This window comes from Callithrix jacchus, chromosome 5 (genome assembly GCF_049354715.1).
Source record: "Callithrix jacchus isolate 240 chromosome 5, calJac240_pri, whole genome shotgun sequence".
Taxonomy (NCBI): domain Eukaryota; kingdom Metazoa; phylum Chordata; class Mammalia; order Primates; family Cebidae; genus Callithrix; species Callithrix jacchus.
This window is the reverse complement of record NC_133506.1, coordinates 131,521,017-131,530,812: the sequence shown is the minus strand read 5'-3', so window position 1 is coordinate 131,530,812 and position 9,796 is coordinate 131,521,017. Positions and strand designations below refer to the sequence as shown.

Below are 9,796 nucleotides of genomic sequence, written 5' to 3'. Positions count from 1 at the left end.
ACTCCTGGCCCAGCTGTCAGGGCAGGGCTCCAGAGTCCAGGGGCTGGGCCTTGTGACATTTGCCTGGTTGTGCCACCCATCAGGCCAGGCTGCGTGGAGAGAAACCGACCCCAGTCCCACAGTCAATGGAGCTCTTTGAGTCTGAGCACAAAACCCCAGTGAGTCAGGGCTTGGGGAGGGCAGCAGGGAGGAAGCCAGCCATGTGGCCACACCACTTGGATGCCAGAGCCTCCCAGAGGCTGGACAGGCAGCCACTGTGCAGCTGTGCAGACGCACAGACTCTTGCGGATGGACCATTTGTCGCATTTACTCAGCGGAGCAGAGTTGGGGCAAGAGCGCCCTCTGGTGGCCACCTCAGCTGTCCCAGGCCGTTCAGGTTGGGCTTCAGAGCTGCGTTCACTCAGCTCAAGGCAAGTCAGCCAGGCCCTGCTTACTCAGGGCAGTGTTGCAATCAGCCTTGGATCCTTGAGCCTGTGCCTTGGGGTCACAGCCCCTCAAAGGGCTTCTTGAAGCTCCAGCAGTACTCACACTGAGAGGAGTGCTGGTTAGAGCAGTTAACGCCAGCTATTCTTGTCCCTGGGATGTGGCACCCCAGACAGCCCTGCCTCTGTTCCGGCATCTCCTCTTGGGCCTCCCTACCCTGCACCACGTTCTTGGTGGCAGGAATGGCTATTTGTAAGGAGCCTGAGAGAGCTGTGGCCCCTCGTGTGGCCTCTGCACCTGCCTCAAGAGTTGACAGCCACCCCCATACATAGGGATCAGAGATGCGACAGAGTCTCTTGGGCCAGCCAGAGGCTGCTCCCTGCTCCCAGCAGGGCAGAGGCCGCTCACCCCCGGAGGGCTGCAGCAGGGTCGAGGCAGAGGAAGATGAGAGGAGGACTCCAGGCAAGGCTCTGTCTTCCCCTGGCTGAAGGTCCCCACCTGTGACCACTCACGGGCCCACCCTTAGGGGTTTATGATGGGACATATTACTACACAGCCATGCCTGCCTTAGCAATGCAAATACGTTTTGAGAAATTTAACCTGTCATTGTGCAGTCAGAGTGTACTTACGGAAATCAAACGGCAATTTCAGAGAGAAGAAGGAAAAAAAATCAAAATGGCATATCCTCCTACACACCTAGGCCACGTGGCACAGCTTGTTGCTCCTAGACCACAAACCTGTACACTGCATTGCTGTCCTGACTACTGTATGCAGCCGTAACAGTGGTAGTCTCGTGTCTAAACACATAAACGTAGAAAAGGTACAGTAAAAACATGGTGTTAGAATCTTAGGGGATCGCCGTTGGATCTGCAGTCACTTCAGTTCATGACATCCTTTCATCCATCAGCGCTCAGCCCTTGAGACCTGTGCCTTCCTGTACCATTTAACTGACGGGAATGCATGGGCTGTAGGAGGTGAAATGTGTCACCAAAAGGACACAGCTTTCATGGCAGAGCCGGCATCTGCACCCGGAGCCTGAACTCTGTAGGATGTCCCATTGCCAGACGACAGAGGGGAGATGCAGAGGCATAGATAGACAGAGTGGGGTTCACATCCTGCTTCCCAGGAGACCCCATATGTTACATGACTTTGGGAAAGTTCCTTCACCTCATTGTCCTCATCTGTGAAGTGGGCAGAGCTGAACGATGCCTGGTGTGGCTCCGATGAGATGAGGCGTGTGAGGTGCCTGGCATGGTGGCAGACATGGCAGTGCTTGCTTGGCCAGTGATTAAGGCTCGGGTGAACAGATGCCAGCCACCTGGGCTCTCCATCCCTCACCTCTGCGGTGCTGCCTGCTCCAGGTGCCGCCATGCCGCCATTTCCAAGTACTTCGGGGATGCACCGCCTGCCTGTGCTAAAGGCTGCGACCACTGCCAGAACCCTACGGCCGTGCGGAGGCAGCTGGAGGCCTTGGAGCGCAGCAGCACCTGGAGCAAGACCTGCATCGGGCCCTCCCAGGGGAATGGCTTTGACCCTGAGCTGTACGAGGGAGGCCGCAAGGGCTACGGGGGCTTCAGCAGGTAAGGGGCCAAGAAGCCAGGGATTCCCAACCCACTGGAATCATCTGCATTCCCTTGGCACCAAGGCCAGACCAAAGGTGGCAGTCCCCCCTCAAGCTGCTAGAACATCGGGACATCGCCATCCCAGCAGCAGCACACATGGGCAGAAACAGTCCAGGCCAGGACCACTCACACCTGGCCTGTCTCTAGGTACGATGAAGGTTCTGGAGGCAGCGGGGACGAGGGCAGAGATGAGGCTCACAAGCGGGAGTGGAACCTCTTCTATCAGAAGCAGATGCAGCTGCGCAAGGTGAGGGGAGGTGCTCGGTGTCCTGTGCAGGGCCCCTGTGGTCCCCGTGCTCGCAGCCTCTTAGCCTGCTCTGGTGCTGGATGGGACTGTCCTGTGGCAGGGCAGGACGCCTCATGGGCCCTTCATGTTGTCTTCCAGGGTAAAGACCCCAAGATAGAAGAATTTATACCTCCAGGTCAGTACAGAAATGTTTCTGGAGGCTTGTGGGCTCTTCCTAGGGCATAGAGGGAGAATTCTTATCTGGGGTGTGGGGGACTTCAGAGAGCAGAAGGTGGAGTGGAAGGACACCCCCAACTCCCCACAGATGAGAACTGTCCCCTGAAAGAGGCTTCTAGCAGGAGGATCCCCAGGCTGACTGTGAAGGTAAGAGACGGGCAGCTCCTCAGCCACCACCCCCAGGGCCCTCCCCCAGCCCCAGGCCATGTGACCAACTTCACTTTCCTGTGCCAGGCGCGGGAGCACTGCCTGGGGCTTCTAGAGGAGGCACTGAGTAGTAACCGCCAGTCCACGCATACCACTGATGGGTGAGTTCCACAATCGCCAGACTGAGGAGCCCTCCAAGCTCTCGTTCCCTTGGAGACTACAGGACCCTGTCACCCCCAGTATCTCACCAGGGCCAGGAATGGCCGCAATTTAGGTGCCACCAGCAGCTGCTGAGGGACAATAAGCCACAGGGTGCCCAGAGAGTCCTGGTCAGAATCTCTGTGCCCAAGGCCTTCCCCACCAGGCCCCAAGTCCCACTGGAGCTCGGCAGGGAGAGCCCCAGGCCCACCTGATACCTTGTGCCTGTTACCTTGCACCCACAGAGCTGACCTCCGAGCCCAGGCCGTGGAGCTGGAACACGAGATCTTCCGGAACACTAAGGTGGCCAACCTATACAAGGCCAGCGTGCTGAAGAAGGTGGGCCGGGTGCAGGCAGACTGAGGGTCGTTGAGGGGCGCCTCCACACTCTGAGGCAGAAGCTGTCTGCCAGCTATCTGGCCACAGGCAGCCCAGAACCCACCCTCGCTAGTCCACCCCAGAGGCAGTTCATCGGGGTAGAGCTCCATTCCTCACTAGCGGGAGGTGTTTCTAGTCAACCCTGTGAGGATGCAAGGACTAAAACTTGCCCGGTGGTTGGGTGCCTACAGCCACTGGCCACAGAAACCCACTTCTAGTGCCTAGTGGAAAAGGAGGGCTGGGCGGGGACTGTCAGGGGGACTAGCAGGTGTCACAGCCTCCCTGCCCATTCCTGCCCAGCTAGCCGAGATTCACAGAGCCTCCAAGGATGGGCAACCTTATGACGTGGGAGGCAGTGCCAAGAGCTGCAGTGCCCAGGCTGAGCCCCCAGAGCCCAACGAGTATGACATTCCACCAGCCTCCCATGTGTACTCGGTAAGCTGGGGCCCAGGGGTCCCTATACCTGTGGCCGGGAAAGTCTCCATTTCCCCTCTGCCTTTGGGGGGTGCACTTCTTGCCATGGCCTGGCTCCCCAGCAGGGCCTGCCTGCCTCTTTCCTCCTACGTCCTGAGAGCCCCACCCTAATGTGAGTGACTGGCCCAGCCAGTGGTGCCCTAGAGGGGGCCTGCTGGACTGAACTTCCTCTCCTGCTTACATTTACAGCTCAAACCCAAGCGGGTGGGAGTTGGTTTTCCCAAAGGCTCTTGCCTGTTCCAGACAGCCATGGAACTGATGGAGACAACTCAAATCAGGGAGCAAGCCCCACGGCCTGAGCGGGCAGGCGAGCACGAGCCCCCAAGCCCACCCTGTGGCCTCCTGGATGGGGACAGGAGTGAGCCCCTTCCTGGACCCATAGGGGAGGTCCCTGGAGGCAGCGCTCACTGTGGGGGGCCCTCCCCTGAGAAGAAGGCAAAAAGTTCCTCCAGGGGCAGTTCCCTTGCCAAGGGCCGGGCCAGCAAGAAACAGCAGCTCCTAGCCGCGTCAGCCCACAAGGATTCTCAGAGCATCGCCCGCTTCTGCCAAAGGGTTGAAAGCCCAGCTCTGCTGGCATCAGCCCCAGAGGCAGAAGGTGCCCACCCCTCCTGTGAGGGGGTTCAGGGACCCCCAATGGCCCCAAAGACATGCACAGGGGAGGAAGATGGAGCCGGGGAACATTCGCCTGCCCTTCCCCAGACTGAGGAGTGCCTCAGGGAGAGGCCAAGGTAAGGGTACAGGTAGTCATAGACACTTCTGGAATCCACATGGCAGCATCCCCTTTGCTCACTGGGCCTCTGAAGCTCAGAGCTCATCCCTAAGATGGGCTTTCCTAGGCCTCCTAGGATGAAGGAGCTGCTAGGACTCAGCTGTGATGCCTGCTCTTTCCTCCACCAGTACCTGCCCGCCCAGAGACCAGGGGAGCCCTGAAGCCCAGCCCACCCCCGCAAAGGACACACAGAAGGGCAAGCGACCCCAATCCGAGCAGGTGCCTACAGGGATGAGGCCACTGGGGAGGACAGGAGGGCTGTGGGCAAGGCTGGGCACTATTGTGCCCTAGTCATAGGGACCAGGGAAAATCAGCGCTGCTTTCCACACTCAGCAGCAGATGGGCTGGGCTTGGCTGGAGGGAGCCAGCTGGTGTGGGGGCCCAGTCTTCTAGAGGAGGGGAGCAGGCCAGTGGAAGGGAGCCCAGGAGTGATCCTCTGCTCTGACGCTTCTCAGGAGAACCCAGAGAGCCAGGCTCAGAAGAGGCTGCGCCCCTCGGCCAAGCCCTCCATCTTAGCTGAGGTCAAGAGTGGCATCTTGACCAGTGATCAGGGCACCATGAATCCCACAGCTCAAGACCCCTGCCAGCTCTCAGCTCCTGGCATCCCCTTGAAGGAGGCTGCAAGTGTTGTGGTCAAGTGCCTGACCCCTTTCTACAAGGAGGGCAAGTTTGCTTCCAAGGTAGGGTAAGTGGGTGGGCTCAGCCCTTTCCCAGGCCTGGGATACATGGGTTTAATGGGCGCGGGAGGCAGGGAGTGTGAGCCCAGAATGCAGTGGACCAGAGCAGGTTGGACCCAGGGCCAGCCCAGCACCTGCCCTCCCAGGGACCTGCCTTGCTGTTGAGTCGTGGCTGTGGGTCCTCTGGGGGTCAGGGCTGGGTCCTGCTCTCTGCTTCTGTTCTCCCTCTCCCTTCCAGGATTTGTTTAAAGGCTTTGCCCGCCACCTCTCACATTTGCTGGCTCAGAAGACCTTTCCTGGAAGGAGTGGTGAGTGCTGGCATTGCCAGGGCCAGGAGGCACCTGGGATGGGGGAAGTGGTCTGTAGGGAGGAGGCTAACTTTCACCTCCTCATGCCCCCAACCTGAATCTGTAGTGAAAGAAGAGGCCCAGAACCTCATCAGGCTCTTCTTCCATGGCCGGGCCCGCTGTGAGAGTGAAGATGACTGGCATGGCCTGTGTGGCCTCCAGAGATGACCAACTGCTGGCTGGGCAGGGCCCGCGTCCTCCCCCAGACTCTCGCCTGAGCCTTGCCTGCAGCTGCCAGGGCCGTCGTCTTCTCAGTCCTTCCACCTGCCAACCATACTTGGCTTTGGTGATGGCCCCAGAGACCTCCTGAATCCCGGTCAGAGGTCAGCCACCTTTCTTTCTGCTTGCAAAGCTGGTGGACCTTTCTCAGAGCCTCCCTGCCTCTCCTGGTCCTCATGGCTGAGTTCTCCGGGACACATGTCCAGGGCAGAAGGCAGGGGGTGGTGGAGCTGCTGCCAGAGGAGGGGAAGGAAGAGTGGCTCCTCCACACATTTAAGTCAAGACAAGGCCCACCTGTCCAAGGTATTGGGACCTACCCAGGAACCTCAGGTCCTCGCCCATTCCCCCATCCGTTACAGTGCCAGCTTCCAGCCATGCCCAAGTTAGAGCTGTGGCAGGGTAGTGGCAGCCAGGCCCCGTTCCCTGCTCAGCTTCTGCTTAGGAAGGCCAGGCCTGACCAAGAAGTTTAGGAGAGGAATGAAGTCATTCTACTGCATTTGCACGCACACACAAAGCCCTTTTTATTTCCTCAGCAGTTGTTTCTCCCAGGCCTGGGTGAGCCTGGGGCCGGGAGGGCATCTCCCTCAGACTGGGCAACCTCAGATGCCCCAGCCGAGTTCCTGCAGTCCCCTTTGGGCCCAGGCCATCCTGGAGAGGGTCTATTTTCTTTCCCTGTTGGTGACATGATAGCAGTCCCTGCCCTCGTGGCCTGCACGTGGGCCAGCTGTGCTGTGCTGTGGCAGTTTCTGGAACAGTGATCTGATAGCATCCCAGGCAGACCATCGGGGTAAGACTTGGGCCGGGGAAGGCCTCTTCCTGGTCTCCACCCCGCCCGTGCTCCTCTCAGTTGATGCTGGGCCACTCAGTGCAAGAGGCATTGCTGTCCATCAGGAAGACAGTGGTATATAACAGCTCCTGGGCCTGCCCAGAAAGAGGCCTGTTACAGGAGGGCTCCCCAACCCACCCCTCGTCTTTGTCCTGCCCACAGCACTTTGGAGCAGCGGGCATCAGCCTGGGCTCCTGCTGCATGCCATGCCGGGGCAAGGCCCTCACATTCACCTTCCCAAGGTGGTTGGAGGCCTGGCCACTCACCTGCGGCAGCTCAAACCAGATGGTCTGGGGGTTGTCAGCCGAGCCATAGTTGAGTTCCAGGCCAGGGGGCCCCTTCTCCTCCAGCGGACTTAGCAGGTGGACCCGCTGCAGGCTCTTCAGGGCAATGCGGCAGCACAGGTTCTGGGGGCAGCAGAGAACAGAGCTGGGCTCCTCTCCTGGGAAGGGTCATTGTGGGTGAGGCCGAGGGTCCCCAGGCTAGTGCTGGGGCTAGAGCCTTGCCCACCTGGGAACTGGGGTCCATGAGGATGAGATGCTGGCGGTTGAGTCCCAGTAGGCCGGATCCAGGCAGGGCCTGCATGCTCACTCGCAGCACCACGTAGACAGTGTGGCCAAAGAGAGGCAGCTGGCGCACAGCCTCTGTGGGTGGGGAGGATGCAGGCAGGAATTCTGACTGTTGGGGCCCTGGAACTCGCAATGCTTGGCCCCCCAGGTCAGCTGAGAGGGACAGGGCAGGTGCAGACCCGTCCTTCCTCCTCTACCTGCATTCCTCCCCTCTTGGCCTCCAGCCCCCACCCCGGTAGTCCCCTAGCCCCAGACCCACCAATAAAGCTGATCTGTGCTTCCTGGGGCCTATGTCCTTCCAGCCGTCTCAGCTCCTGCTCCATCAGGTTCTTGATGGAGGCCGTGTTCACCTGCCGGTGCAGCTGCTTTGGCACATAAGCCAGCAGGTCCTGCCTAGGATGCACAGCTGGAGTCAGCTCAACCCCTGAGCACCTGGCGCAGGGCTGGGCATACAGCATGCACCAGATAACTGAACCAGTGCCTACTGTGGGCAAGACTAGAGATCCATACATGTGAGCGAGGTGAGGGCCGTGCCCTAGAGGAGCTCAGGGTGGGTGGAGAGGACAGGTATCCACAGGCCCTGCTGCTCCAAGCCAGTCCAGTTAGGGCCAGGAAGGGTACTAGTCAAACAGCCTTGACCTTGGAGAAGGTGAGGGGTTAGGGGCTGGAGGTGCCCCCACTCACTCTGAGGGAGTGTTCCTGTTGGCCTTGCTGAGGTGTTGCAGGGCAGCCAGGCTGGCGAGCTGCGCATCTGCCTGGGCACTGACTGGCAGCTTCCCCTGAAGGTAGTCCCGTAGCACCTGCATGGGGAGGAGGGCAGCGGTGGCCCAGAGCCCCCATCAGTTGGCTCTAGAGGCCCAAGCCCACTTCTGCCACTGTCACACCCCAGCCACCATAGACCCACACCCTTGTGGGGAGGGAGGTTTGGAAGTCGCCCAGGCAGTAAGCCACGCCCCCGGCTGGAGGTAGGCAGGCTGACCTGGCTGTAGTGGGTGGTGATGTAGGTAGAGTTGTCGAAGTGCAGTGGGGTCTCCCAGCTGAGCCGCCGGCTGTGCAGGCTCACGTTCTGGTCCACTACTACGTTGTTGAGGTACTCGGCAGGCCGCAGGGGCCGCACCAGCTCGCCTGCACGGGGAACCCAGGTCCACCGCTGCTCAGACCACACACACCCCACCCTGCCACCACAGCAGAAACCAAACCACCTCACCCCTGAGCAGGGGAGTGGTCCCACAGCGAGGGGGTCCGTCCCCAAGCTCACCCTCCCCTTTGATGAGGAAGAGGGCGAATTCCTGCACTTCCTGTGGCTCCATGATACCCATTTGCCGGCACAGCTCCTCCTGCACGTCTGCTGCCACCTGGGTGTGTGGACAGGCCATGAAGAGGGGAGGGATGCTGGGGGGCACAGAACTGTCACCCAAGGTCTCTTCCCTTGGGGGCCCCTGAACTCACCGTGAAAGTCTGGATATTTGTCCTATAATCCACACTCCCCGGCAGGTGAATAAGAAGCAGGCGGGTGGTTTGTCCTTTCTGTCAAGGCAGGTTGCAGGGTCAGTCCACCAGTGGTCAGAGGTCTCTGCCCTCCTGTGGGGACACCTCCCACCCCAGGGTGTCCCACAATGCCCATTCACCATCCCCAGTACCAGGAAAGCCTGCATTTCACCCGGCTGGGGCAGCCGCCGTCGCCCCCCATATTTGACTGTGCGCTGGAGGTGCTCCTGGCTGCTCTGGGCCAGCTCTGCAGAGGAGCCAGAATGGGGTCACGAGGTAACCAGGCCTCCCTCAGCCCGCCAACTTCCCAGTCCTAGAAGCCCCTGTTCCTCCTCCATCTCCCCCTCTCACAGGCACCTTGGTTGAGGCTTGAATCCTGCAGGAACTTGGTCAGGTAGGGCATCAGCTTGGTCGACGGGGAGAAGAAGCCTGTGAGAAGACTGAGAAAGCTCCAGCCTCGAATGCAGCGTTCCCTGCAGGGCAGAGAGCCCGGGCTTCAGGCTGGCCAGGCTGCAGTGCCCAGGTGCCCACGGTGACCAGCTACCCCACCAGTCCCCACTCACGGCCGGGGGTGTCTCGTGACCTGCTTGATGACCTGACAGTAAATCTCATCCCTGAGCTGCTGCTCCTGGCACAGCTGTGGGGACAGGAAGGGAGGTGGGGTGAGGGATGGGTGTTATACACCTGGGGTCTGAAGCCCTGGAGAAACTCTGTTAAGGCCATGGGCTAGGGCTAGGTCAAGATGATGTCTCAGCTTACGAGCATCACTGCACTGGTCACTCAGTCACTTCCCTGCTTCCCTGTCTCCCAGACTGGAGTGCAGTGATGCCATCTTGGCTCACTGCAACCTCTGCCTCCCGGGTTCAAGTGATTCTCCTGCCTCAACCTCTGGAGTACTACAGGCACACGCCACCAGGCCCCACTAGTTTTTGTGTTTTTAGTAGAGGCAGTGTTTCATCATGTTGGCCAGGCTGGTTTGGAACTCCTGACCTCAGGTGATCTATCCACCTCTGCCTCCCAAAGTGCTGGGAATACAGGCGTGAGCCACTGCGCCTGGCCCCTGCTTCTCTGACCTCTCAGTCGTCTCTGCTGGCTCTACTTTAACTCCCTGACCTCTGAGCAGTGCCGTGCCAAAACCGCTCTCTGTCTGCCCCTCTCCTTGTGGCCTCAGCTGCTCCCATCTGATGCTCCCTGGT

The 9,796-nt window shown here is 59.8% G+C and overlaps 2 protein-coding genes across 2 annotated transcripts in view; one reads left to right on the top strand and one right to left on the bottom strand.

The window, feature by feature from the left end:
* Nucleotides 1-7,393, top strand: part of RECQL5 (RecQ like helicase 5) — a 43,372-nt gene extending 35,979 nt beyond the window's left edge. Inside the window, exons 8-19 of the mRNA XM_002748737.6 lie at nucleotides 1,785-2,003; nucleotides 2,193-2,292; nucleotides 2,431-2,467; nucleotides 2,597-2,655; nucleotides 2,743-2,816; nucleotides 3,099-3,192; nucleotides 3,532-3,666; nucleotides 3,895-4,433; nucleotides 4,603-4,693; nucleotides 4,930-5,154; nucleotides 5,390-5,459; nucleotides 5,566-7,393. Of these exons, the coding sequence (XP_002748783.1) occupies nucleotides 1,785-2,003; nucleotides 2,193-2,292; nucleotides 2,431-2,467; nucleotides 2,597-2,655; nucleotides 2,743-2,816; nucleotides 3,099-3,192; nucleotides 3,532-3,666; nucleotides 3,895-4,433; nucleotides 4,603-4,693; nucleotides 4,930-5,154; nucleotides 5,390-5,459; nucleotides 5,566-5,666 (1,744 nt within the window). The 3' untranslated portion in view covers nucleotides 5,667-7,393. The remainder of the gene's footprint in view (nucleotides 1-1,784; nucleotides 2,004-2,192; nucleotides 2,293-2,430; nucleotides 2,468-2,596; nucleotides 2,656-2,742; nucleotides 2,817-3,098; nucleotides 3,193-3,531; nucleotides 3,667-3,894; nucleotides 4,434-4,602; nucleotides 4,694-4,929; nucleotides 5,155-5,389; nucleotides 5,460-5,565) is intronic.
* The window catches only part of MYO15B (myosin XVB), a 39,850-nt gene continuing 36,267 nt past the window's right edge, over nucleotides 6,214-9,796 (bottom strand). Inside the window, exons 54-64 of the mRNA XM_035301765.3 lie at nucleotides 9,164-9,237; nucleotides 8,958-9,073; nucleotides 8,753-8,847; nucleotides 8,562-8,639; nucleotides 8,371-8,467; nucleotides 8,092-8,237; nucleotides 7,797-7,912; nucleotides 7,372-7,505; nucleotides 7,054-7,187; nucleotides 6,810-6,950; nucleotides 6,214-6,638 (exon numbers count right to left, since the gene is read on the bottom strand). Coding sequence (XP_035157656.3) covers nucleotides 6,561-6,638; nucleotides 6,810-6,950; nucleotides 7,054-7,187; nucleotides 7,372-7,505; nucleotides 7,797-7,912; nucleotides 8,092-8,237; nucleotides 8,371-8,467; nucleotides 8,562-8,639; nucleotides 8,753-8,847; nucleotides 8,958-9,073; nucleotides 9,164-9,237 — 1,209 coding nt within the window. The 3' untranslated portion in view covers nucleotides 6,214-6,560. The remainder of the gene's footprint in view (nucleotides 6,639-6,809; nucleotides 6,951-7,053; nucleotides 7,188-7,371; nucleotides 7,506-7,796; nucleotides 7,913-8,091; nucleotides 8,238-8,370; nucleotides 8,468-8,561; nucleotides 8,640-8,752; nucleotides 8,848-8,957; nucleotides 9,074-9,163; nucleotides 9,238-9,796) is intronic.